Source organism: Heteronotia binoei, chromosome 14, assembly GCF_032191835.1.
Source record: "Heteronotia binoei isolate CCM8104 ecotype False Entrance Well chromosome 14, APGP_CSIRO_Hbin_v1, whole genome shotgun sequence".
Lineage (NCBI taxonomy): Eukaryota > Metazoa > Chordata > Lepidosauria > Squamata > Gekkonidae > Heteronotia > Heteronotia binoei.
The window spans coordinates 10,098,101-10,122,789 of record NC_083236.1 but is presented as its reverse complement, the minus strand read 5'-3'; the positions used below and the strand labels follow the sequence as shown (position 1 = coordinate 10,122,789).

The 24,689-nt window shown below is 46.1% G+C and overlaps 1 protein-coding gene across 1 annotated transcript in view; it reads left to right on the top strand.

Annotated features, from left to right (window-relative positions):
• The window catches only part of XRN2 (5'-3' exoribonuclease 2), a 177,901-nt gene that overhangs the window by 101,013 nt on the left and 52,199 nt on the right, over positions 1 to 24,689 (top strand). Inside the window, exons 20-26 of the mRNA XM_060253565.1 lie at positions 1,350 to 1,422; positions 3,530 to 3,613; positions 12,602 to 12,699; positions 12,787 to 12,866; positions 13,511 to 13,567; positions 17,722 to 17,790; positions 17,963 to 18,097. Of these exons, the coding sequence (XP_060109548.1) occupies positions 1,350 to 1,422; positions 3,530 to 3,613; positions 12,602 to 12,699; positions 12,787 to 12,866; positions 13,511 to 13,567; positions 17,722 to 17,790; positions 17,963 to 18,097 (596 nt within the window). The remainder of the gene's footprint in view (positions 1 to 1,349; positions 1,423 to 3,529; positions 3,614 to 12,601; positions 12,700 to 12,786; positions 12,867 to 13,510; positions 13,568 to 17,721; positions 17,791 to 17,962; positions 18,098 to 24,689) is intronic.

Sequence of the window (24,689 nt, the reverse complement as noted above, 5' to 3'; positions counted from 1 at the left end):
GGGGGAGGAAGGTAAAGGAGATTGTGAGCCGCTCTGACTCTTCGGAGTGGAGGGTGGGATATAAATCCAATATCATCATCATCTTCTCTCAATCACACAGCAGAGCTACAGAGCCAAGTTCTTTCATTGGCTGGGGCTCCTCCTCTTGGGGGAGGAGGAAAGGGGGGAAAGGGAATGAGCCAGAGGCTGCTTTGCTTGACTGCATCACACGAAAGAAATATAAAAATGGTGACAAAGGAAGCAGGTTTACTCTACTCTGCTCTGGTAATAACTCACCTGGAGTATTGTGTTGCCTGTTTTGGGCACCACATTTTAAGAAGGATATAGACAAACTGGAATGGGTCCAGAGGAGGGCGATGAAGATGGTGAGGGGTCTGGAGACCAAATCCTATGAGGAAAGGTTGAAGGAGCTGGGGATGTTTAGCCTGGAGAAGAGATGGCTGAGAGGTGATATGATCACCATCTTCAAGTACTTGAAGGGCTGTCATGTAGAGAGGATGGTGTGGAATTGTTTTCTGTGGCCCCAGAATTTCAGTGGGTTGAAATTAAATCAAAAGAGTTTCTGGCTCAACATTAGGAAGAACTCCCTGACCGTTAGAGCGATTCCTCAGTGGAACAGGCTTCCTCAGGAGGTGGTGAGCTCTCCTTCCTTGGAGGTTTTTAAACAGAGGCTGGATGGCCATCTGACAGCAATGAAGATTCTGTGAATTTAGGGGGAGGTGTTTGTGAGTTTCCTGCATTGTGCAGGGGATTGGACTAGGTGACCCTGGAGGTCCCTTCCAACTCTGTGATTCTAGGTGAGGGAGAAGGAAGCAGATGACAGGCACTTCTTCATGAGCCGGATAGAAGCCCACAGATAAATAGAAGCCCTGTAGATAAAGAGTATGTGTTGACTTATAACAACTGCTGCTTATTGGGGAGGAAGGAGATCTGCTACAGGGTGGGAGTGGAATGTGTGATCTGAGACAGCTTTAAACAATAACTGTGAGTCAGACTTTTGTCCATTCAGTGGTTTTGATAAACCATGGTTTGTAAACCCACTTTATGGCTTCTGATTTGCTAGCAGATTATAAACCAGAGTTGTCAGCTCAGACAATGCACCAAACTGTGCTTAGGTTTGTTTAGCTATGGTCTTGTGGGGCATCCAGACTGATGTCTGCTGGAAGCGCTCAAGGTTTCAGATGTCCTGTAAAAACTTCAGGAGTGTAATTACCTTGTTAGATTTTGAAAATACCTGTGAACTGCTGTTCATTTCAACCTGCACTCAAAAGGGAGGAAAGAATCAAATAGCATCATCCAGAACTGCATACATTTTGAGGTTGTTGTAATGTTCTTTTCATTAAACTTAGGAATCAAGTATAATTGACTTCTACCCTGAAGATTTTGCTATTGATCTGAATGGAAAGAAATTCGCTTGGCAAGGTAATATTGGAGGTTTTTCACAGCCAAAGTCTTAATACTTGTTCAGGTGATCTTTAAAATAATTTGAACAAAAGAGGAAAGAGATTATTTCATAAATAGGTTTCCTGCCCAAGCCCAAGTGATTTTTTGTTATATGATTTTATTGTCAAGTTTAAAAAGCAAGGACAGATGGCTGAACCAGTTGGCCTTGGCTTGGCAGTTTGTCTGTCTGAAACTATTACATTCACTATTTTCAATATTCTGTCTAAAACATATTCACTAAAATGAATTCATTCTTTATGTAACAGAGCTTTGCCTTTATATCAGTTTGTTGTATCTTCTCTTCACCTATTTTAGAGATGCTTTGAGGCGTTTTTACAGTTGTAAGAACATCTGTGTTGGCTAAACTAGAAAGAAATAACTTATCCTCATTTTTTGTATTTTCATCTTGAGATTTTTTTTTGTATTTTTATCTTGATACAGAAACCCATAGGCACAACAACTTGAAGCCCCACTGACTTGCCTTCATTTTTTTTGGTGGCTTATTATCATAAATAAGCTCCTATTAACTTTGGCTAAATTGTGCTCTGTATTGTCTTTGACTGAAAATGCATATCTCTAGACAACTAGGTGAACCAGGAAATTTCCTAGATAAACTAGGAAATCGCACGGCAGTGCTTATCAGATTTTTTAAAAAATGTGCTGTATTGTTTTAATTTAATATTTTGAGCCCATTCTGCATGGCAGAAAGGTGTGATATGATTCTTGTAAGAAATATATAGTTTTAAGAGGCAATGGATGGAACATTTATACAGAAACTCAAATGTAATGTTGTGATTCTATCTTATCTCCATAAGTAAGCTACTTCAGATATTCTTGTTGATTTTATAGATTGACCGGCTTGAAAGAATTAATGCTGGAAGTATGAATAGTGTGCAGGGACAGGTTATGGATTTAAGTGCTTCTCAATAAAATAAATAGTTCATAGGAAGTTGCCATTTTTTATTTTGGTGCTGGGGAGAGAAGAGAAAGCAAACACTCACAGACAACTGCTGCAAAAATTGGAGTCTAAATAGAGCATTTGTAGGCTGTTTGCATATAGCCCATGTATTAATGATTTTGTAAAAATAGCACTATTAAATTTAAGCACTTCAAAATTTTGTAAAAATACAAATACACATATTTTTACAGCAGTTGCCTGTGAGCTTTTGCTTTTGGTTTCCAGTTTGCACAGCTTAATGTAGGGTTCACATGGGGGCATTTCCATTGATAGAGGGGTTTCATTCAGCGGAGAATACCTTTCTTGCCTCTCCTCTCCAGTTGCAATTCAAAGTCCTACCTCCCAACTGCTACTCCCTTGGGAACAGTATTGAGTGAGGGCATTTATTTTTACTTCTACCCTGCCTTTCTCACCGAGTCTCCAGGGGAATGACAGAATATCAGACAACCAATAGGACTAAGCTTACAGAATTAGAAAAGAATTAAAGCAATAAACCATCTGACCATAACACCACAAACATGGCAGAAAGTAGACTTCTAAGACAATGCATTAAAAGCAGGTGACGTCTACAATAATAGTTGCAGACTACAATCTTCTTTCATTAAAAAGGTGACCTCCCAAAAGGAAGAAGCTTTCTGTGCAGGCCTGCCACCATGGTTGTCACTTTTCTGTCTTTGTGTTTGTATATTAAATAAAATAAAAAGGTGCACTTCCGGACTGTTCTGTTCTACTGTAGTTCTAATTATTTTATACAAATGCCGTCCTCAACATTTCTGTTCTGCACATTCTGCAGAAAGGTGAAAGTGTAGGAGGCTTCGTGACCTCCTCGAGCGGCCTGTTCTACAAGGGGGTAGGGCTACAACAGGAGGAGGTATGAGGAAGTGGTGATCTATTGGTGAAAAGCCTTCAGTTGGTGGAAATGTTTTCTTTGATCCAAGGCATTAACTGCATTCACTGGGCGCTTCTGTCCTGTTTTTCCACTGTGGAAGTCAGTGCCATTTACATCCTGTGACATCAGTGAGCTGTGAAACCACATAGGCCTACTATTCCCAAAGTCTCCTGTCACTGTTATCCTTTCTTTCCTGACAATGGGAGAAAACATGGGATGTAATGCCTTGTTCTTTGTAGGTGTTGCTCTGTTGCCATTTGTTGATGAACGCCGTCTGAGAGCTGCTTTAGCGGAGGTGTATCCAGACCTTACTTCTGAAGAAAGTAAGTGAGAATGTTACCAAAATAAGTCAAATTGTCAAGACTGTGGTAGTACAACTATATTCAGTTTTAGAATCGCCTCCCAATATTTACCTCAGTGCTAGGGTTTCAAGTTTGGGAAAATCCTGGAGATTTTGGTGTGAATACAGGGGAGGATAGGGACCTTAGTAGGATACAATGCCATAATATCCATCTTCCAAAGCATCCATGTTCCAGAACTGAGTTTGGTTTTTGTTTTGCTTTCAAACAGCCAGGAAAGTAGATGTGTCCAGACCCCAGCTGGGGCCCGGGCTCAGCCTCCCCTTTGGGGGCAGCAGGAGGACACCACAGCGAGTCCTGCAAGGGAGAGAAAGTAGGATGCTGACAGCTACTCAGCGGGGTGGATAGCTCCTTCGCTGGAGCACCTGGGCACACTCTGTGTTACCCCAATCCCACCAATAGCCGGCTTTTTGGGTCCACCTGTGTGAAGAGTCACTGGGGGAGGAGGTGGAGGATAGAAATTTTGGGACAGAAGAAGCAGAGGACGAGGAAGAATAAACTAGAGTAGACGGGAAGTGGCCTGAGGCGAGGACAAAAGCAGAAGCTCAGAGAAAAAAGGAAGGAGGTACCTTCCCTGGCTCTCAAAAGCCAAAACCCTCTACCTAGAGCAGTGGGAGAAGGAATTAGGGTCGAAAGCAACCCCCTTTCTCACCATGGTCTGAGCCTTCCTGCCTGAAAGACTTCCTCCAGTTTGGTGTAGTGGTTAAGTGTGCTGACTCCTATCTGGGAGAACTGGGTTTAATTCCCCACTCCTTCACTTGCAGCTGCTGGAATGGCCTTGGGTCAGCCATAGCTATCATAGGAGTTGTCATTGAAAGGGCAGCTGCTGTGAGAGCCCTCTCAGCCCCACCCATCTCACAGGGTGTCTGTTGTGGGGGGAGAAGATAAAGGAGATTGTAAGCTGCTCTGAGTCTCTGATTCAGAGAGAAGGATGGGGTATAAATCTGCAGTCTTCTAGATTGACAGTATAGTATCTCGTCTAAGACCTCTGCCTTGACTTGGTAGACTATAACAGACCCCCACCATAATATCACTGTTATTTCTTTCTCCTTTTATTTTTACCCAGAGACTCTCAACTGAACTGCCATGCTCAGATTCACGAATTTCCTCACAAGTTTATACCTCCTTCACATACAGTGCTACATCTCCACCCTTCCTTATTTGTCCCTTTTAAATCAGTTGTATCCCTTAATCCTAATATTCCAATTGTGAGTGTCATCCCATTGTTTCAGTAATGCCTATTAGGATATAGTCCCCTTCCTGTATTAAGACTACCAGTTCCTCCTGCTTATTTCCCATACTTCACACATTAGTGTAGAGACATCGGAATCCATGCTTATGCTCCCTGAGGTTTTTATTTTCTTATGTACTTTTATTTATTTCATTTTATTTTATTGCATTTATATCCCACCCTCACCTAACGGGCTCAGGGTGGCTAACAACAGTTAAAATAACAGTGTTAAAATCAAAGTACAATAAAATAATTAAAACATTTCAACAGTACTTGTGGGTTAATATTACCTAGTGTATGTACCACTCCGTGCAAAACTTTAGCATTCTTATCTCTAGTTATTGGCATCATGCCAGGCTTTGAATTATTGTCTTGTTCCCCCATACAATTTAGTTTAAAACCCTCCTTTTTATGTAACCAAGGCTCTTATATAATAAACACTTAAGGATACATTATATGCTTATATAATAAGTACGCCACATCAATCCTGATGTGTCATTTTAATGTCTGTTTCAGGGCCCAGTTTTGAAGGGCTTGTACCAAATGACTGTTCAGAGTTTAAAAGGATTTGGACTACAGTTTACTGCACCTGTTAGAAGACAGATCAGTGTTCCCCCACATTGGGCCTGTGGAAGCCATAGTGCCTACAAACATCTTTCCTGGTGCCTGCAAAGTGTTTTTTGAAAGTGGGCAGGACCATGTAAGGCTTTGGCGCAGCAAAGGTTCTGATTGGCCTTTTGAGAGCTGATTGTTTGTACAGATTTAAAAAGAAAAACCATTGCTTTGGCAGCTTCTGCCACCACAGCACAAATATCTTCTCTGTGTGACTAAAAGTAAACTGCAGTAACCATTTTATCTTCTTCGTGGTCTCTGTGCATTCACACATATGGGTAATCCGCAGGATTGGCCCCGACCTCGGAGAGTTCAAAGCAATCTTGATCGTAGATCTGGCGCGCCTCCCACTTGTCCTGGGAGGAGACAGCTACTGCGCATGCCTGGACAAGGGGGAGGTGCTTAGCCACTCAGTTTCTTCCTTACCGCCGACCGGATCGCACCTTCCTCGTTGATCTCCAACTTCTTCATTGCAATCTCCAACAACTACCTTCTCTTCGCTTCAATTCTTCATCTTCTACTTCTCCTGGTATCGTATAAAAAAAAAAAAAAAAAAAGCCTCCTCTTACTATCTTTCTGGACTTTCCCCCTCCCTCCCCCCCCCCCCCTCCCGGGCGGATGGAAGGAAGGGACAAGATAATCTTTAAACGCTGTACCAGCTGCTCCTCAAAAATCCCCTCGTCCGACGGCCACTCTCTTTGCTTGTTCTGCCTTGGAGAGGCACACCGTCCAGACTCCTGCGTGCACTGCAGCCAATTTGGCAAACAGGCCCGCAAGAACCGCGCCGCGAGACTCAAGAGCCACCTCATGGAAACCTCACTCCGACCGGCCATGCCGCGTGGCGGACAACAACAACCCGCGCCATCTTCCCCACACCTCGTGGGAGAGGCGCAGTCGGCAGCTTCCGTGGCACAGACTCCCTGTAAGCCTAAGACCGGCAAGCACTCTAAGAAGTCGGACGACCCCAAAAAGCGTCGCCGCTCCGATTCCGCCCACTCGGACCCGACGGGCAGCACTAGCTCAAAAAAGCATAAGACCCGCCCTCTCGACTCGGCCTCGAACCCGACCACCAAACCGAAGGCCTCGAACCCGACCGCCACTGCCTCCGGATCGATGCCGAAGACTCCGACGTCGAAGTCGACGGCAACACCGTCAATCACTCCGTTGGAAATCATCCGCATCTCATCAAAGTCGCCGTCCATTCCGAATTCCCCACCAGACCAGCTGCTGGATACGCACTCTACCGCATCCGTTAGGACCCACACTCTCGACCCCACTAAATTCGTAGATCTCTCACAGCCGATAGACGCCCACGCGCTCACCAGAGAACCCTCGACCCCGAGAGATCCCCTGACTAGACCTCGATCTCACAGTCGCAAACGCACCAGGTCCCGCAGTCGCCGACACACCAGGTCCCGCAGTCGCCGCCGTACCAGGTCCCGCAGCCGCCGCCGCACCAGGTCCCGCAGTCGCCGCCGCACCAGGTCCCGCAGCCGCCGGCGCTCTCGCAGCCACCGCAGGGGGAGACACTACTATTACTCTCCATCGAGATCTAGGTCTCCATCCCCACGGCACCGAAGACGGCACCGACGATCACCATCCCATGATCGCCATTACCACAGCTACCAAGAGTCTCCGCGCTACCGAGATCGCACACACAGACTCCAAACTGCTTCGATCGAATCGCTTCACCATGACGACCCTACGGACCTCGGCGCCGAACCGAAGCTCCCGTCACCACTAGAATCCCTACACACGGCTCCCAAGACAACACCTCAGCCCGACCTACCTCAAGGAACCGACGACGGATCCGAGGAGGAACTCTCCGACTCCGACCACTCTTCGGGTTCGGACCTACAATCCCCAGACTCCGACATAGCCAAGCCAGCAGACTTATCACCGTCTGAAAGCCCAAGATCCTACCTCGACCTGGTAGCAAACATGGCAAGCTCGCTAAATCTAAAGCTCAATACGGACGCCCCCAGAGTCTCGGACGTCGTTTTTGATCTAGTCCACGCGGATCTTCCATCCAGCTCTTCTCTCCCAATGCTCCCCGTTCTACTAGAAACACTCAAAGAAGCATGGGACAAACCGGCATCGGTACCGCCAACATCCAAGAGGGTTGAAGCGCTGTACAAGATACACGCACCTGATTCCAAGTTCCTGTTCACCCACCCGGCTCCGAACTCGATCATTGTACATTCGTCCTCGAAGTCGAAGCAGACTAGACACCCGGTACCACCAGAACGGGAGGGCAAAAAACTCGACACCATCGGAAGAAAGATTTACGCCCTCACTACAGCCACAACCAAAATCCTCAACTACATGGCATGCTTCTCCGCATACACCCACAACCTGACCACCTCCCTCGCCGCATTGGTACCATCCCTGCCCGAGGCATCCCAAAAGTCAGCCACCACGACCCTGCAGGAGATGGCCAGAGTAACCAAACAGCAAATCAACACTGCCCGTCACGCTGCACAGTGTTCCTCCAGAACCTTGGCCTCAGCCATAGCACTCCGCAGACACGCGTGGCTCAGGTCCTCCTCCCTCCAACCAGACATCAAATACAAAGTTGAAGATTTGCCCTTTGATGGCCTTGGCCTGTTTAGCTCCTCTACAGATGACATCCTCACATCTGTAGACGATGGCAGGAAGAGGGCAAGACGACTGGGAGTCTCCCAACCTCTGACCCAAACCAATCGACAAAGGAACTGGAGGTCCAACCAATACAAAGGGAACAGATCCCCACGACAACAGGAACCATGGAAGCGCAAACCACCGCAGTCCAAGCCTTCCTTTCAACACAGACGCCAAACAACCAAGAAACCTTCAACCACACCCAAACCGTCTCTCTGACCTCCCTGCCCCGAGCCGTCCAGTCTCCCTCCATCAGCCAAACCCATCAACACGACTACAACCATTCTACACTGCCTGGAGGACCATAACATCGGACGCCTGGGTCCTCGCCATCATTCAAAGAGGCTACCTAATAGAGTTTACGTCCACTCCAAAGCACCACCGGTTCCTCACCACACCCCCGTCCGCACCCCTGCAGACGGAAATCGCGTCTCTGCTGGACAAGGGCGCGATAGAACCAGTCCCACCCCAATACCATCGCACCAGCTTCTACTCCCGGTACTTCCTGGTGCCAAAAAAGGACGGAGGACTCCGACCCATTCTCGACCTCCGCAAACTCAACCTACACATAACCTACAAGAAATTCCGTATGGTCACACTTCAGGCAATCCTCCCGCTCATCCCAGAACGAGCATGGATGGCGTCCATAGACCTCCAGGACGCCTACTTCCACATTACAATCAACCATCATCACAGAAGATTCCTCAGGTTTGCCATAGGGAAGCAGCACTTCCAGTTCTGCTCCCTTCCCTTCGGTCTCTCCACAGCACCAAGGGTCTTCACCAAGTGCATGGCAGTAGTAGCAGCCACATTACGCCAGCAACAGATATCAATCTTCCCGTACATAGACGACTGGCTGATCGTCGCCCATTCCAGGGAGCAACTACAACTGGACGTCTCGACCACCCTCTCCACCCTGGCCACCTTAGGCCTCCTAGTCAACCTCTCAAAATCCAAACTAGTCCCTACCCAAAGGATCCAATTCATAGGAGCAGACATCTCCACGCTCTCACAAACGGCTTTCCTACCTCAGGACAGGGCACTCGCCATAATGTCACTGGCCAACACTATCATCGCCCAGCGCTCCCAAACAGCGCTCACCTTCCAGAGAATGTTAGGCCTCATGGCAGCAACCACAGCAGTTCTGCGGTTTGCGAAGCTGCACATGCGTCCCCTCCAAATGTGGTTCGTAAGAACTTTCCGCCCTCACACACAACATCAATCCACACTGCTCACCCTTCCACTACACATTGTACCATCCCTCAAATGGTGGACCAAGGAACATCACCTCTACAAGGGCATGCCATTCAAGCAGACACCGCCCTCGGTGATTGTAACCACAGATGCCTCCAACTGGGGATGGGGAGCCCACTTGGAAGACCTCACGGTGCAGGGCCAGTGGACAGACTACGAACGCTCTCTCCACATAAACTGCCTGGAGCTCATCGCAGTGCACAAGGCTTTGCGGTCCTTCCTCCCATCGCTAAGGAACCAGCACGTCCAGGTCACCTCCGACAACATCGCCACAGTCTTTTACATCAACAGGCAGGGCGGCACCGCCTCCGTCAGACTCTGCAAGAGAGCCCTAGCCCTGTGGCACTGGAGCATAAGCCAGGGCATCTTCCTCACGGCCGTACACCTACCAGGGGCCGAGAACACCCAGGCAGACGCCCTGAGCCGCCACTCCACCAACAACCACGAGTGGTCTATCAACAGCCGATACATCAGACAGATATTCAGCATCTTCGGACAACCGAAGATAGATGTATTTGCTTCACCGTCAAATGCCCAATGCACCCGCTTCTACATGAGAGGTCCTCCATCCCACCTCTCCAGGGGGGATGCCTTCATACAAACTTGGAAAGGAACACTCCACTACCTCTTTCCGCCCATTCCACTTATCACCAGAGTTCTACAGAAGATTCAGGTAGACCACACAAACTGCATCCTCATAACTCCATGGTGGCCGCGCCAACCCTGGTTTACGACCTTGCTGCTCCTGTCCAACAATACCTTCATCCAGCTCCCTCAAACACGGGATCTCCTCTCTCAACAGGGCGGCAGGGTCCTTCACCACAACCCGGCATCGCTCAAATTAACAGCCTGGAGAATCAGTTTCTAGACTTCCCTCCGGAGGTCCGTCAGGTCCTAGTGAACTCCAGAAAACCATCTACTAGGAAATCCTATCTATTTAAGTGGAAACGCTTCTCACACTATGCCTCACAGCACAACTTCGACCCCAACCTCGCCACTATACCTCAGGTACTAACTTACACCTTAACGCTATCCAGAGCGGGTCTGTCGTATTCTTCCCTGAAGGTACACCTGGCAGCCATCTCTGCCTTCCACCCCCGCATCGATGGCACAACGGTATTCTCTCACCACGCGACCAGAGCTTTCCTCAAGGGCATCATTCGCCTACACCCACCAATCAAACAAGTTCTACCCACCTGGAGCCTGTCCCTAGTCCTGAGCCAACTCATGAAACCACCCTTCGAGCCCATGGCCTCCATCCCACTACACCTGCTGTCATGGAAGACGGCACTACTTACGGCCCTCACCACAGGCAAGAGGGCCAGTGACATCTGCGCATTCAGAGCAGACCCACCGTATACGATATTTCATAACAGTACGGTGGTCCTCCGACCTGACCCGACCTTCCTACCCAAGGTCGTCTCTACCTTTCACCTAGGAAGACAGTCCACTATACCAGCCTTCTTCCAGCACCCCGCGGACGCGGGACAAAGGGCACTCCACAACTTGGATGCACGGAGAGCCCTAGCCTTCTACATAGACAGAACCCGCCAAATCCGTAAAGACCCTAGACTCTTTGTCACCTACGCTACCCATAATAAGGGCAGCAGAATATCTACCCAGAGACTCTCCAAATGGATTGTTGCTGCCATCGAACTCTGTTACCAGCTGGCAAAGCAACCAATCCCTCAACATATACGAGCCCACTCAACCAGAGCCGTGGCTACCTCGTCTGCCTTCATGAAAGGCATCCCTATAGAGGACATATGCGCTGCAGCCGTCTGGTCCTCCACATCTACCTTCGCCTCGCACTACGCTCTCGACGTCCGTGCCCGGCGAGATGCCTCCTTCGGACAAGCAGTGCTACGATCGATCTTCGACTAACCACTGTGAGTACCACTATCATTACGTTACGCTCTAACCCTTCATGTTCTTACAGGTCCAGCACCCACCTCCGAAGAAATGGCTCGCTAATCACCCATATGTGTGAATGCACAGAGACCACGAAGAAGATGGACAGGTTTCTTACCTGTAACTGGTGATCTTCGAGTGGTCATCTGTGCAATCACACAGACCCACCCAGCCTTCCCCGCTGCTGGAAGCTAGTAAGCACAGTTATTTCCACCTATCCGGCGGCGGGAAGAAACTGAGTGGCTAAGCACCTCCCCCTTGTCCAGGCATGCGCAGTAGCTGTCTCCTCCCAGGACAAGTGGGAGGCGCGCCAGATCTACGATCAAGATTGCTTTGAACTCTCCGAGGTCGGGGCCAATCCTGCGGATTACCCATATGTGTGATTGCACAGATGACCACTCGAAGATCACCAGTTACAGGTAAGAAACCTGTCCGTAGTTGACTCTTACCTCCTGTGGTAGCCATTTTGTGGTTGTGCCCACCATATTGTGTCAGAATTCCAAAGGTACCTGCTGACTTTAAAAGGTGGGGGAACCCAAAATAGATGCTTTCACGGAGATTATTGTGAATGGGTCGTGTTTCCTTTGAGAAGCAAATAATTATTTAGTGATAGAACTTGGCCCTGGAATTCTGAGGAACTGTATTAATGTGGAGTCCTTCTTTTGGTCCTTGCTGGTTGAGTGCACAGTGCTTGTAGTCTTTGGGGTATTTCAAGGTGAGTGGCAAGCAGGCAATGAGGTTTGTAGAGGAGTAGTCAGAAAGTTGTTGGTGACTCCTGGTCTTCTGACTCTCTGGATTAGAAGACTTTTGCTCAAAAGTTTCTGTTTTCAGTTTCAATACCTTCATTGGCATACAAGGCTTCTGTTTGTCGACTTAAATACTACACTTCCCTTATGTGTGATCAGCCCTCCTGAGGAGGCGTGGTGAGTAATCAGCTGGTCTCTGCCATTCGCCCATCTCCAAATGTGAGCCCCTCAGTTCCTTACATGTTATAAGAAAAGTATCAATTATGCCCAAGGAGACTAACTTGCTGTGGTCAATAGAACAAAGTAGGCGTCCAGTAGCACCTTTAAGACCAACAAAGTTTTATTCAGAATGTAAGCTTTTGTAAGCATGCAGACTTTTTCCTTGTCTGAAGTATTCATGTATTCAAAAGCTTACATTCTGAATAATTCTTAGTTACTTAGGGATAATTCTTAGTTACTGATAGTTGTGTAGCAGGTAGACAACTTGGATCTGTCTTGTAAGTTTATTCCTAAACTTCATTGTTGTTGAAGTATAATGCGCTTCAATTCTTTTTCTAGCCAGAAGGAATAATCTTGGTGGAGATGTTATCTTTGTTGGGAAACATCACCAGCTTCATGATTTTATTCATGAACTGTACAAGTCCGGTGACAAAGAGGTTTGTTAAGTTTGTTCTAAATGAAATTGCATTTGTCATGAATGCTTCTGTGGCTCAGCTGATCAGGGGTTTTGAATTTCCTGACAGCCAGTGGACTTTCCTCCTGAACTGTGTCATGGTATTCAAGGAAAACTTTCTCTGAATGAAAATCCAATTCTTCCAGATGAGTAAGTATGGTTTACAAATAGGGTATTCTCTAAAGAATGGGAGAGCTTTAATGTTCTACAGATGTTAGAACATTAGAATATTTAACCAAATTAAATTTCTCCTCAAGAAACAAGTGTTCATCACCGCATATGGGTTGGATACAGACTCAATATTCCCATGGCAGAATGGAACTTTTGGGCCTCTTCCCTCTCACTGCTGCCCACTGAAATGCTATTCCATGGGGATATGGGAACCCTGAGCCTGAGGAATGACATAGCTCTGAAGTGGGAAAGAGAAATCAGAAGAAATTAGAACCCAACCCTAGTGTACTAAGAAAATGGTTGACTTGACGATACAAGCATGAGTAAACTGAGATATTTAGCTTTGACAAGTAAGAAATGTTTCCACTAAATTCCCCTGGGTTTTTTTAGTTAATCTTATTCCACTTCCTGGACTTTTTGCTCTGTGAAGCATCATCTCCTGCTCCCTTCAGACCTCTAAAATGTTTTGATCACTCTAAAGTGGCCACCTACCATGTGACAGCTGTCCCATACAGTCATCATTGCCAGTTTTCCTTATTTTTCACTTTCCTGCCTTTTGCAGCCAAAGAGTTTTAAAGGCTAAAAAATATGAACCATTGCTGTTTTCTCTTCATATCCATTAGGACAGTCCGCTCTCCTGTGCCATTGTTGCGTGACCTGACACAGAACTCAGCAATAAGGTAAACTGTATTTGGGTGAAGTCAGCTTAAGTTACTTCTGTATATTTTACCAATCACAGTGCAAAACAGCTCAAGGCTGTGGTGTGCATCACTTCTCCTCTTGAGGGTGGGAAGGAGGGGAAAGAACTAAAGGCCAAGGAATCTGCTTTAGCTCCTGTCCTCTTGGTTCTGTGGGCTTGCAGTAACTATACTTCTAATATCTCAGAAATTATCAGCTCTGTGTAAGAATAACATACCAAATGCACTGTTTTGAACTAGGTGCATATTTTAAACATATGGTGTTCGAAACTACAAGTTTCCCTTTCAAAACTGCTCTATCTCTTTGGTTAGCTTCTTTAGGAGCAGTGATGGCTTTCTGTTTCTGAATTGTCTGTGCTGATTTGACATGGAGCTGGTTTGTCTTTTGCTGTGGTGCATGGAACTTGCATAATCTGTCCAGTGCAATAGTTCTTAAACTGTGTGCACCATGGTTCACTGTGAGGGAATAAATTTAAGGGTACTGTGACATTCCAAAGAACCCATATATGGAGGTGGAGATAGCTGCCTTCTGTATCTACTTGTGAGTCACTCATCTTGTCTCGCCTGGATAAATAATGGACCCTGCTGGATCAAAGAAAAGTCCATCTCGTCCAGCATCCCACAGTGGTTGGTCAGGTGTTCCTGAACACCTACAAGCTGTTCCACCAACCCCAATATTTCTCTTGCTGGTCAGTCACCATAGCTAGGAATATTTTTGTTAGGGGGCATTTGGAGTACATAGGGGGAACAGGGCTAATTAAATCAAAATGAATTTTTGGACCCCACAGTCCAAACTTCACCGCTTGGTTTGGGTAATGAGGCTGCAGGAAACCAGGTGCATGCTGGGGCAAGGGATTCCCTGGGAGCCATGCTCTGGGATCTAGGAACTCTGCTTGTTAGGCTGAGAGCTGCATTTTGCAACTGGCAGGCAAACCCGCTTCAATGCTATGGGGAGAGCTAGTTTTGTAACCATGACAGGCAGCTTGGTGCTGGAAAGGAAGTCTCTGCTCCGCAGAAGCGAAAAGGTTAGGCAACGTTCTGTAACGTGCTAGGTGAGTTGCTCAAGGCTGCCAGCCTTCTTGCCGAGGAAGGGTGCTGTGTAGCTCAGTGCCCAAAAGCAGGAATGAGGCACCAGCCTGATTAGCTCTCTTCCAGTCTGTATGGCCAGGACTTCATCTTGCATTGCAGTGGCTGTTTTGAGGCTCACCTCTCACTGATGCAGGCTCTTTCTCTCTGGCATACACACAGAGACACTTGGCCCAGGGGGCCCAACAAAATCAATAGGGTGGGCCGCCTGCTTCACCCTGGTCACCACCAGTCAGGCTGTGTTGCTTCAACTGTGTGCAGTACTTGACAGAAATTTCCACTGAGACTCTGTCATGGATTTCTATTCTCCCAAGCCCACAATAAGTTACAAAAGTCCTAAAGAGAGACTAAAGTAGTAGCTGCCACCAGTCCGTTTGACTATTCCCTACAGCTTCAGAGTAAAGGAACAAATCTCTGAGCATTTCATAGAATTATTCCAGAAAGTCAACCCTGCAAGGTTGGTTTGCAGCTCTGAGTTTACAGACTAAACCATTAACTGCGAACGAGCAATCCAAGACTTATGGCTTTAACTTTTGAAGCTATAAGAGACAAGAATCCACATCAGGTTAAAAAAAAATAGATATTTGTTTTATTAAATGTGCAAAGATATTTTAAAAGACATGACATGTGAAGGAAACAGAAAACAATAAACTAAGCTTTTCCAGCATAATTAAACTTAAAAGAATATAGTTACCACAAAGTTCCAAGCAGGTGTTAAGTTCAGCATCCAACTCTGCCTCTCAGAGACAAGGTAAGGCCCTAGCCATAGAAACAGCAACTGAGCTGAACTGCCACTGACATATTGGCTTGCCAAGTGGCTTCCCAGCTAGCTCCTAAGCTAAAGGTTAGCTAACTTATTGAAAAGGATTCTTCTTATTTTTAATGAATAATAGTTTTATTATTTATTTATGTTCGGGGCAGGGTGCTAAGACTGTTTAGAGCTTGTGTTGAAACAGCTGCACTGGCTACCAATCATCTTCTAGGTTAAATTCCAGGTGCTGCCAATATTACCTTTACAAAAAAAAGAGGTAGTTTTTAATAAGAACGCAACACAACAACAAGAGAGTTAAAATTGCTACAGAAATAATACTACCATTCTTATGTAGATCTTAATTATTACATTCATGAATAAATTTAAAGTAACGATGATTACTAGAAGAATGTGGAGTATCTTTATTATTTAAAAGTTTTTCCAGAATTAGGTACCACTTACTCAGAAACTTTGACTCAGACACAGGATATTCATTTAACCTCTTAACATCTGTTATTTTGTCAAAAATTATGTAATCCCACAAACACATATACCACTCTTTCAGAGAGCTGGGAAGCCTTCCATTGGGAGGCAATTACTTTCTTGGCTACTAGTAATAATGTTTCAATTAATTTTTTTTGTATGTCAGGAATATCTAAGTCAGGTCAAACATCCAACAATATTGATTGCCTCATAAAAGGAATTATATGTCCAGTGATATAAGTTATTTGCTGCGCAATATCTTCCCAAAATTTAAGAACAATTGGACAAAACCACCAACAGTGAATGTAAGTTCCTTCCTCTCCACATCATCGCCAACAATGAGAACTATATCTCAAATTTATATGCACTATTTTAGTAGGTGTAGAATACCATCAGGTGATAAATTGATATGACTGGTACTCAGAATTTAAAGAACTAGAATGTAGAGAATGAGAAGATCAAATTTTCCCCAAAATTTAGTGTGTTGGAGAATTCTCAGTCATGCATCCAGGCTTTATGGAAAGACAATGAGGTAGATCTACCATATCTAATTAAGATATAAAATTTCAAAATCGAACCTTTTGAGGAAGTAAATTGAGTACTTGGTGATTATTCAAAGGGAGTAACAGGTTTTAACAAATCTTCCTTAATGTTTTACATAAATGCTGTAGTTGGAAATATTCTTTCCAGGGAATTTCTAACTGGATTTTAAATTCTAATTGCAATTTACTGCATATTATTCTATTTTTATATGGGAAAAGATTCTAGTTGCCTCTGAGCCCTGGAGCCAATCGCAATCCAAGGGATGAGGTAACTTCTTCCCCTCGTTACCAAGTAACAAGATCATGTGCTGCAGATATGGCCTTGCTTCCCAGTGTCTGAGGCTGTTTTCTCAGATGTGTGGAATTTGCCAATTAAGAAACCCTCGTTAAGGATGGTACCAGGCTTCACCCAGGTGCAGGCAGTTTGCTTTCAAGGTCACTTACCAGTTATCTCTGTGCGAAAGGGCTTTTGCAGCCAAGGAAGGCCTAGTCAAGATTTCTCTGCACAGGCCTCCTTGGCCAGAGTTCTGCAAAGAACCAAAATCCTTTACTGACTCCTTAACCATGTTGTTGCCCTCTCAGGAAAGATTCTCTTCAAGCTCTTTGCAATCTGCTCTTGTTTTCATCATCATGAATTACTTGGATGTCTTCTAGCTACTTTACTGCTTATCCCAGACTCAAGATCTTTTATGATCAAATTGGAGTTGATATAGATCCCTGAGTGGATCCCTCTGCCCACTTCCCTCAATTGTAAAACTTATCCAATTACCTGTAGCCCTGGTTTCCTGCACTTTTGACTGTTTCCTGAACCACGAGAAGACTGTTCTCTTAGCTTGTACTGGCTAAATTTACTTAGGGATGGGACCAATTTGGCCAGACATGATCCACTGAGAGGTCCCTCACTGGGGCCCTCACTGGTAGTCTTCAGGCAGCAGCTGGATTAACACTTGTCAGGTATGCTTTAGGCTGCTAAGCAGGGGGTTGGACTAGGTGGCCCTCCAAATCTGATTTTAGGTCAGTAAACCAGGTTTTGTTGTGTTCTCTAGGGTGGCAAAGGCAGAGTGGTTGTCAAGTATCTCCAGGCTACTTTGTGATACTTGTTTTGGATGGTCACAAGTCCTGCAGGTCTGATATACATCTGAAAAAGTGGTAGAAGATAGAAGTGTCTCAAAACCTGGCTGCATGTCTTAAGAAAAAAGTTTAGGTGCTGGATTTGATATTGTGTGGCTGTTTGTTAACTTTTTTGTAACTCTTCCAAAAATTTCCATCCTTAGCATCAGCTTCAAAGACCCACAGTTCCAAGAAGATTTTATTTTTAAGGCGGTGGTATTACCTGGGGCAAAGTAAGTATTCCTTTTGCTTGCTGGTTCTTCTGTATCAGCTGTTGTGTTGTAGACAGCGTAGAGTTGATCCAGTGGGAATTCCTGTTTCAGAGAACTAGCATAATCCATCTTTTGGCCTTGTCCAGATTTGTGGTTCTGGTTTCTGATGAACTTTGTCTTCTTTGATACGCAGAAAACCACAGCCAGTTCTGAAACCAGGTGATTGGGAGAAAACAAACCATGATGGCCGACCCTGGAGGCCACAGCTGGGTTTTAACCGTGACAGGAGACAAGTTCACTTGGACCAGTCCGCATTCCGGACGTTAGGGTAAGTGGCGCTCTTTTTTGTTTCACAGTCTTTCTTATCGTATTCATTCGACTGCTCATTTTTAGTAAGAAAATGTAGATCTCTTCTCATACTAAAACTGGCCTGGGGCATGCAGAAACGGAGAGTGGATTAATCTTACACAGCTTTCCTGATAGTATTATTGATTATTGACTTATGCGTGTGAAATGGGTAACCAAATGCGTGAGCAACTTCGGTGAGTCCCGGAAGGCTGCCCAGTCAACTTTGTTTCAGGACTGATTGTGTCCCTCATGTTCTCCATCAAGTGACTCTTCTAACCTTAAGCAGGGTTGTCAAACATATGGCCCATGGGCCAGAACCAGCCTGCTCATGGCTTTAATCCATCCTGCAACTCTTTCCCCCTCTGTCAGGAACAAGTCCCTGACAGTTATGGTTTCAGTGTCTTACTGCTATTTGTATTAGTATCCTTGTGCGACTGAACAATAAAAATTATAATTGTATCTTGGCCCTTAGAAGTTACTAACCACATATTGTAACTTTAATCACAAATATTAACATCCATTGATTTTCTTTAGGAATTTAGTATTTTATGTGTAGTGGGATGTTCTGGGCCTGCAGGTGGAAGAGGGCTGCAGGGAGACGGCTCTAATCTGGTCTCCCTGGGCAATGCCGAAAAAGAAAGAATACTTGGATTGTGACCTTGATGGGAGGTAACACTGAGGCCTGAGAAAGGACTTTATATTAATTCAGAAGACTTTTGGTGGGCACGGGAAAGGGGGGAACCTGTTAAGGGACCTTTGCATGTATTTGCTGAGGCTGTAGGCCTCCCTGTTTTCTGTAACTCTGATGGAAATGTTATGGGAAGATGCATGAGGTTGGTTTTTCCTGCTTGCTTTCTCTTTTGCCTGTAACACATAACGTATCCACTCTGCCCTGGTAGGGAGGCTTATGTCTGAACTTCAAGGACATGGTATCTTCTAACAGACTGTCTCAACACCTGCTAGCATGCAGTGGGGGGCTGGGTGAGAAACAGTTTGCTTTGCACAAGCTTTTTACTGTGAATTTTGGCCTGGGAGAGCTGACTCTGAGGGTCATATCCAGAGTCTTGAAAGTTATGGTGAACTGGCTCTGAGGGTCATATCCAGATCTGACACAAAGACTTCCGGTAATGGCGTGGTGCGGCTGAGCGGCTTTTCCCGAGTCTCGGGAAACGACTCAGTTTGCTGAGCATTTGAGGGGGGCTCTCCACCGGGGAGCACCACCTTAAGAAGTGGCGGAAGCCACATCGAAGTTTGGGGAGCTTCTGGGGTTTGGGGGGGGGAGCGGAGGCTCCTCTTTTCAACCTTAACTGTCCCTGTAGCCGATGCTTCAGCGACGCTTCAGCGATCAACCGGGCCACCGGACAAGGAGTGAAAGGAGACAACAGATTCATTCCTTTCAAAGAACAAAAAAGGACTAAACTAAACTGAAATCCCAGCTCTTGCTAACTTGTATTGGCGCCGGAGTTCCAGCCGCCGGCGGCGGCAAAGGAAAAAAAAAAAAAAAAAAAATACGGAGAACGGACAGCGGCGGAGAGCGGAGAGAAGCGGAGGGAAGCGGGGAGAAAAGCAAGAAAATAACAACACGAAACATAACAGGTACGAGACTGTGGTGGGCTGAGGTGGAGGGAAGTCCACGATAAACTGTGCCGAGGGAAAGAAATAAAAAGATTGAAAGAAGGAGGGAAACTGAGACGCTTACAGTAAGGGGGAGCGGGCAAGTTGAAGAAAAGGCGAGCGGAGAGAAAATCAATGGCGGACAGCGACCGCGGCTGTGGCTGTGACGGGAGAGATTGAACTGTGCAGCCCGAGAGACTAGAATTTTGACTATCTAATAATTTGGACTACAGTGACTGGCAGTTAACAACATAGTATTAACAGTAGTGGTCGAGTGGAAAGAAGGTACAAAGAAGAAGAGAGAGAAGGAGAAAGAAAAAGGGAAGTCGTTTGAAATTGCCATGTGGCTTGAAAGTGAAAGTAAGAGAAGGGAAAAGAATGGCGTCTGTGTGGAGAGTGAATAGGTAAGGTTTTGAGACCTGGTGAACAGCTTAGAACGGTGTTAAAGAGAAATTATATAAAAGACCTTGGAGGTGTACAATTTGCAAAGGGTGGGGAGAGGTTTTTAGCGGCGGTTGCGCCGCGGCTGTCTCCCCGCTGAAGATGGGTTTTTTGAAAACTGCTTGGAGGCTTTTTGGATTAACTCGGGGACTGAGAATTAACAAAAACTAATACTAAACAGTAGAGGGGAAGAGGAAGAGAAGAAAGAAGAAAAGAAGAAGGAACAAAGGAAGTATAGAAGAAGGAACTGCGGTGTGGGAAAAGAAGAACGAGGGAAGAGGAAGAGAAAGGAGGGGGATAGAGAGAGTGACTGGAGTGAATAGAAGAGGACCTGACTGTAAGACTGTAAGACTGTAGGACAAATTATAGATAAGAAATTGAACTGATTGACAAAGAACTGAAGATTGCTGTGGTTAGTAAATTTGCTGTATAGTGGTAAGAAGGATAATATATAACTGGTGTATCAAGGAAAGTAACTGTTATTGAATAGAGCTTCTGAGAGATTAAGGTATTGTGTTACTTATTGAAAACCTTACTGTATTAGTGAACCATATAGTAGGAAACTAGGAGGACTGTACCAATTAACTTGAAACCTTGATTGTTTAATGTAATGAGTTTAAGGGGTTGATAACCAGTTAAGGTGCAGATAAATTGTTGGGTTTAATTAATGAACTAAGGTATTAATGAATTGAATGGTTTGAATTTTATATAAGAGTTAGAGAATCTGGTGGAACCAATTGTCCAACTAACATAGCCTAACATTTAATAATTAAGCTAGCTACTCTGAAAGCCCTGGTGGAACAGAAATGGGTCCAAAAAAAATTGGGCAAGGTACTCCTTCTCCTACCCCAGCGACAGGAGCGGTTAAAAAAACACCAGAGGTAACAAATCAAGAGGCTATTGAAAAGCTGCAGAGCATTGTGATGGAGGGTTTTAGGCAAAATCAAGAGGCACTAGAAAATATGAAAACTGACTTAATGGGACAGATAACAAAAACGAACAAACAACTTGAAGAATTCCAAAAACAATTATTAGGGAATACCCAACAGATTCATTGTTTGACTGCTAAGGTAGATAAAATTGTGGAAAAAGAGAAAGAAGTATCCAATATTGCGAGAGGAAACAAAGAAAGTGTGGCTCAACTTGAGGAAAGGGTAATAAAACTTGAGGTGGAGAAGGCAGCGTATATATTACGCTTTCAAAACTTGCCAGAAGAAAAAGGTGAAAATTTAACAGAGAAAATTATAGAATTGTTAACCTTTGAAGATGAAGAGTGGCTGGAAGAAGGAAGGAGAGATATTGAGTGGGTAAAAAGAGTCTCCTCCAATTATACGAGGAAGTATAAATTAGCAAGAGAAGTACAAGTCAAATTCACCCGCCTTGCAACATGCGAAAGAATCCTTAAAAAGACTAAAGATCGGGAGCTGAAGTGGAAGGAGACTAATATCAAGGTGTTGAAGGAAGTTCCCTGGGAAGTTCGGCAACGTAGAGCCAAATATCGAAAATTAGCAATGTGGCTGACACGACGCTCAGTGCAATTTAAATGGTTGGTGCCAGAAGGGATGTTCTTTACATACCATACAAAAAGACAGAACATAACCTCACTGGAAAAACTAGAGGAATTCTGGGATCAGTACGTAGACACAAGTAGCCGGGAATCCGAAACGGGGGACGAGCAAGAAGACCAAGAAGAAGAAGAGGACTCAAGCAAAGTGGAAGAGGAAATTGGGCAGAAGTTCCAGAACAAAAGAGTAAAGACAAGGACGCTAACCAAAAAATTATCCAAAGTTAAGGCAGATAGTGTAGACTTGCTAAAATGAATACCAAGACTGAAGTACAAATAATATCAATTAATGTCAACGGTCTAAATGAACCGGGCAAGAGAAGAAGGATTTTGCACAAGCTTTTTACTGTGAATTTTGGCCTGGGAGAGCTGACTCTGAGGGTCATATCCAGAGTCTTGAAAGTTATGGTGAACTGGCTCTGAGGGTCATATCCAGATCTGACACAAAGAGTCATACCTCCTGGAATGTGACTATCTATAAAAAAAACCTTTTCTGAATCTCTGCAACAGGCCTGATTATTGAGGACAACTTCACTTGTTCCATTTTACTTTTTTAAACTAATTTGCTTATATATATATATATATATGCCAATATTGACTTAAGGACTTGACTTACTTGACTTAAGGACAACTCAGAAGCTGACAGAAACTATTAATCTTCATCGTGGTCTCTGTGCAGTCCCACACATGGGTTTTCTGCCTGGAACGAACCCGACCTCAGAGAATTCAAAGCAATCTTATGCGTTTATTTTGGCGGGCATTCCTTCTCGGTCTGGGGAGCAGGCATCCACTGCACATGCCTGGAGTGAGAGGAAAGCGCTCCACCCACCCAGTTTCTTCTTTACCGCCGTTCGGGAAACACCTACTTCGTTGCGTCTCCTTAACTTCATTGCGATCTTCACCATTTTTCTCTTCGGCCCTTCACGATTTTTCATCATCATCTTCTATTTCACCGACTGGTATTGTAAAAAAAAAACACTTTACCTTCTTCCCTTTCCTTTCCTTTCCCAACCCCCTCCCCCCCCCCCGTGCGGATGGAAGGGAAAGATTCCAAAACAACATTTAAAAAGTATACCCAGTGTGGGGCCAAAATTCCTTCTATGGACGGACATTCTTTCCGCCTATTTTTTCTGGGGGAGACCCACAGAATCGATACCTGTCTCCATTACAGCCAGTTTGGGAAACAGGCCAGAAAAAATCGTGTGGCCAGAATTAAAAGCCACCTTTTAGAGTCATCGCTGCGGCCTGCAATGTCCCACGCTTCGGGATCCCATACTTCACCATCCTCCCTAACTCTGCAAAGGGACGTGGTTTGACCAGCAGCTTCCGTGGCATCGGCTCCCAGTAAGCATAAGTCTGGAAAACACTCTAAGAAGTCCGACGATTCTAGGAAGAAACACCAACTAGAATCGACCTCCAAAAATCTCTCGGATTTGACACCTTCAAGATAGAAGCTGAAGACAGATCATCAGTCTTTCGATCCCAGGCCTTCCGACCATACCATGAATTCAACATCGCACCTGGCTGCACCTACCTCGACTTCGATGCCACCGATTGTTCCGGCAGAGCTCTCGACTCCCAGCGATGTCATACATGATGACGTCCACATCCGATCTAGATCTTCTTCGTGGTCTCTGTGCATCACACTTGTGGGAGTAGGCGCCAGCGCCGATCTCGATCGGTAAATTTCAAAAGCTGTGGATTTCCGCACCGCCGGCCCAGTGCGCATGCCCCGAAGCCCCACTGCGCACACCCACTGGGACGGCCGCGGACATCCCGCCAGTTCTCTTCTGACCGCCGCGCTGATCGGTTGATCTCTCTGCCACGGTCGGTGAACTTTTGTTTCCATTCGGAAATTATATAGTTAGCTCTACATAGTTTTAGTATTGTTAGTTAGTGTAGATAGAGTAGGTTTTTTTTCCTATTGTTGAGGAGAGCGGGTTTTTGTTTCCCGCCCTTCGGGGGGGGACCCCTCTCCCTTTCTCTTTCTTCTCGTCTTGCCTTTCCTCGTATGGAAAGAAAGTGGGGATTTTTTCACCGCTGCTCCGCGTGCGGGAGTAAGATTGCCCCACCAGATGGGCACTCCCTGTGTTTATTGTGCCTGGGAGAGCGGCACAGGCCGGATTCCTGTTCCCATTGTGCCAGGTTTTCTAAGCAGACGCGAAAAAACAGAGCGGCACGACTCGCGGCGGCCCTGATGGAGCGAGCACTTTCCCCGCGAACCGAACAGGCCGAGTCATCGGCAGGCCAGGAGGCCCCACCACCGTCGACGCCATTCGATACCGGGCGGGCTAACATCGATACCGACCGTCCTCGGAAACGATCCGGTTCGGTAGCCGCCTCGGAGTCCTCGGTGCCGATCAAAAGGCCCAAGGAGGACAAAGGGATGCCTTCCGGAAAGAAGCTGCACAAGAAGTCTGAGAAGCCCAAACGCGTATCGGCTACCCAGTCTTCTCCGGCATCCCCGGTCGACCTGACCGCACCGGTCGTCCTGCCACTGAAGCTCTTTGCCTCTCCTATCCGGCAGCCGAGCTCGCAACTGGCATCGATGCCGACTCAACTCATCGTTTCCGATTCGGACTCAGAGATCGAGTCGGCGCAGTGTGTCGGTACCGGGAGTAGTCCACTCGACAGATCGACCTCCCAGCCTCGAAGCTCCCCTGCTCGACACCGACATGATCGTCGGGACCGATCTTCCAGCAGCCACTCTCCTCGCTGTCGGGAAGAAAAGCGCTCGCCACGAAGCCAGCCGGCCCAGATCCCCTGGGACCAGAGACAGTGGCAATACCTTTATGGGGCCTACCCCATGCAACCCCCTTTCCGTGGCTTCAACAACGCCAGAAGGATTGGGACCAAGCCTCCGAGACCTCGTATCGATCCCGAACGTCTCACAGGACGCAGAGGGATGCCCCGTCGGCATCGGCATCGAAGCCTCCTGAGCTTCACCGGTCGG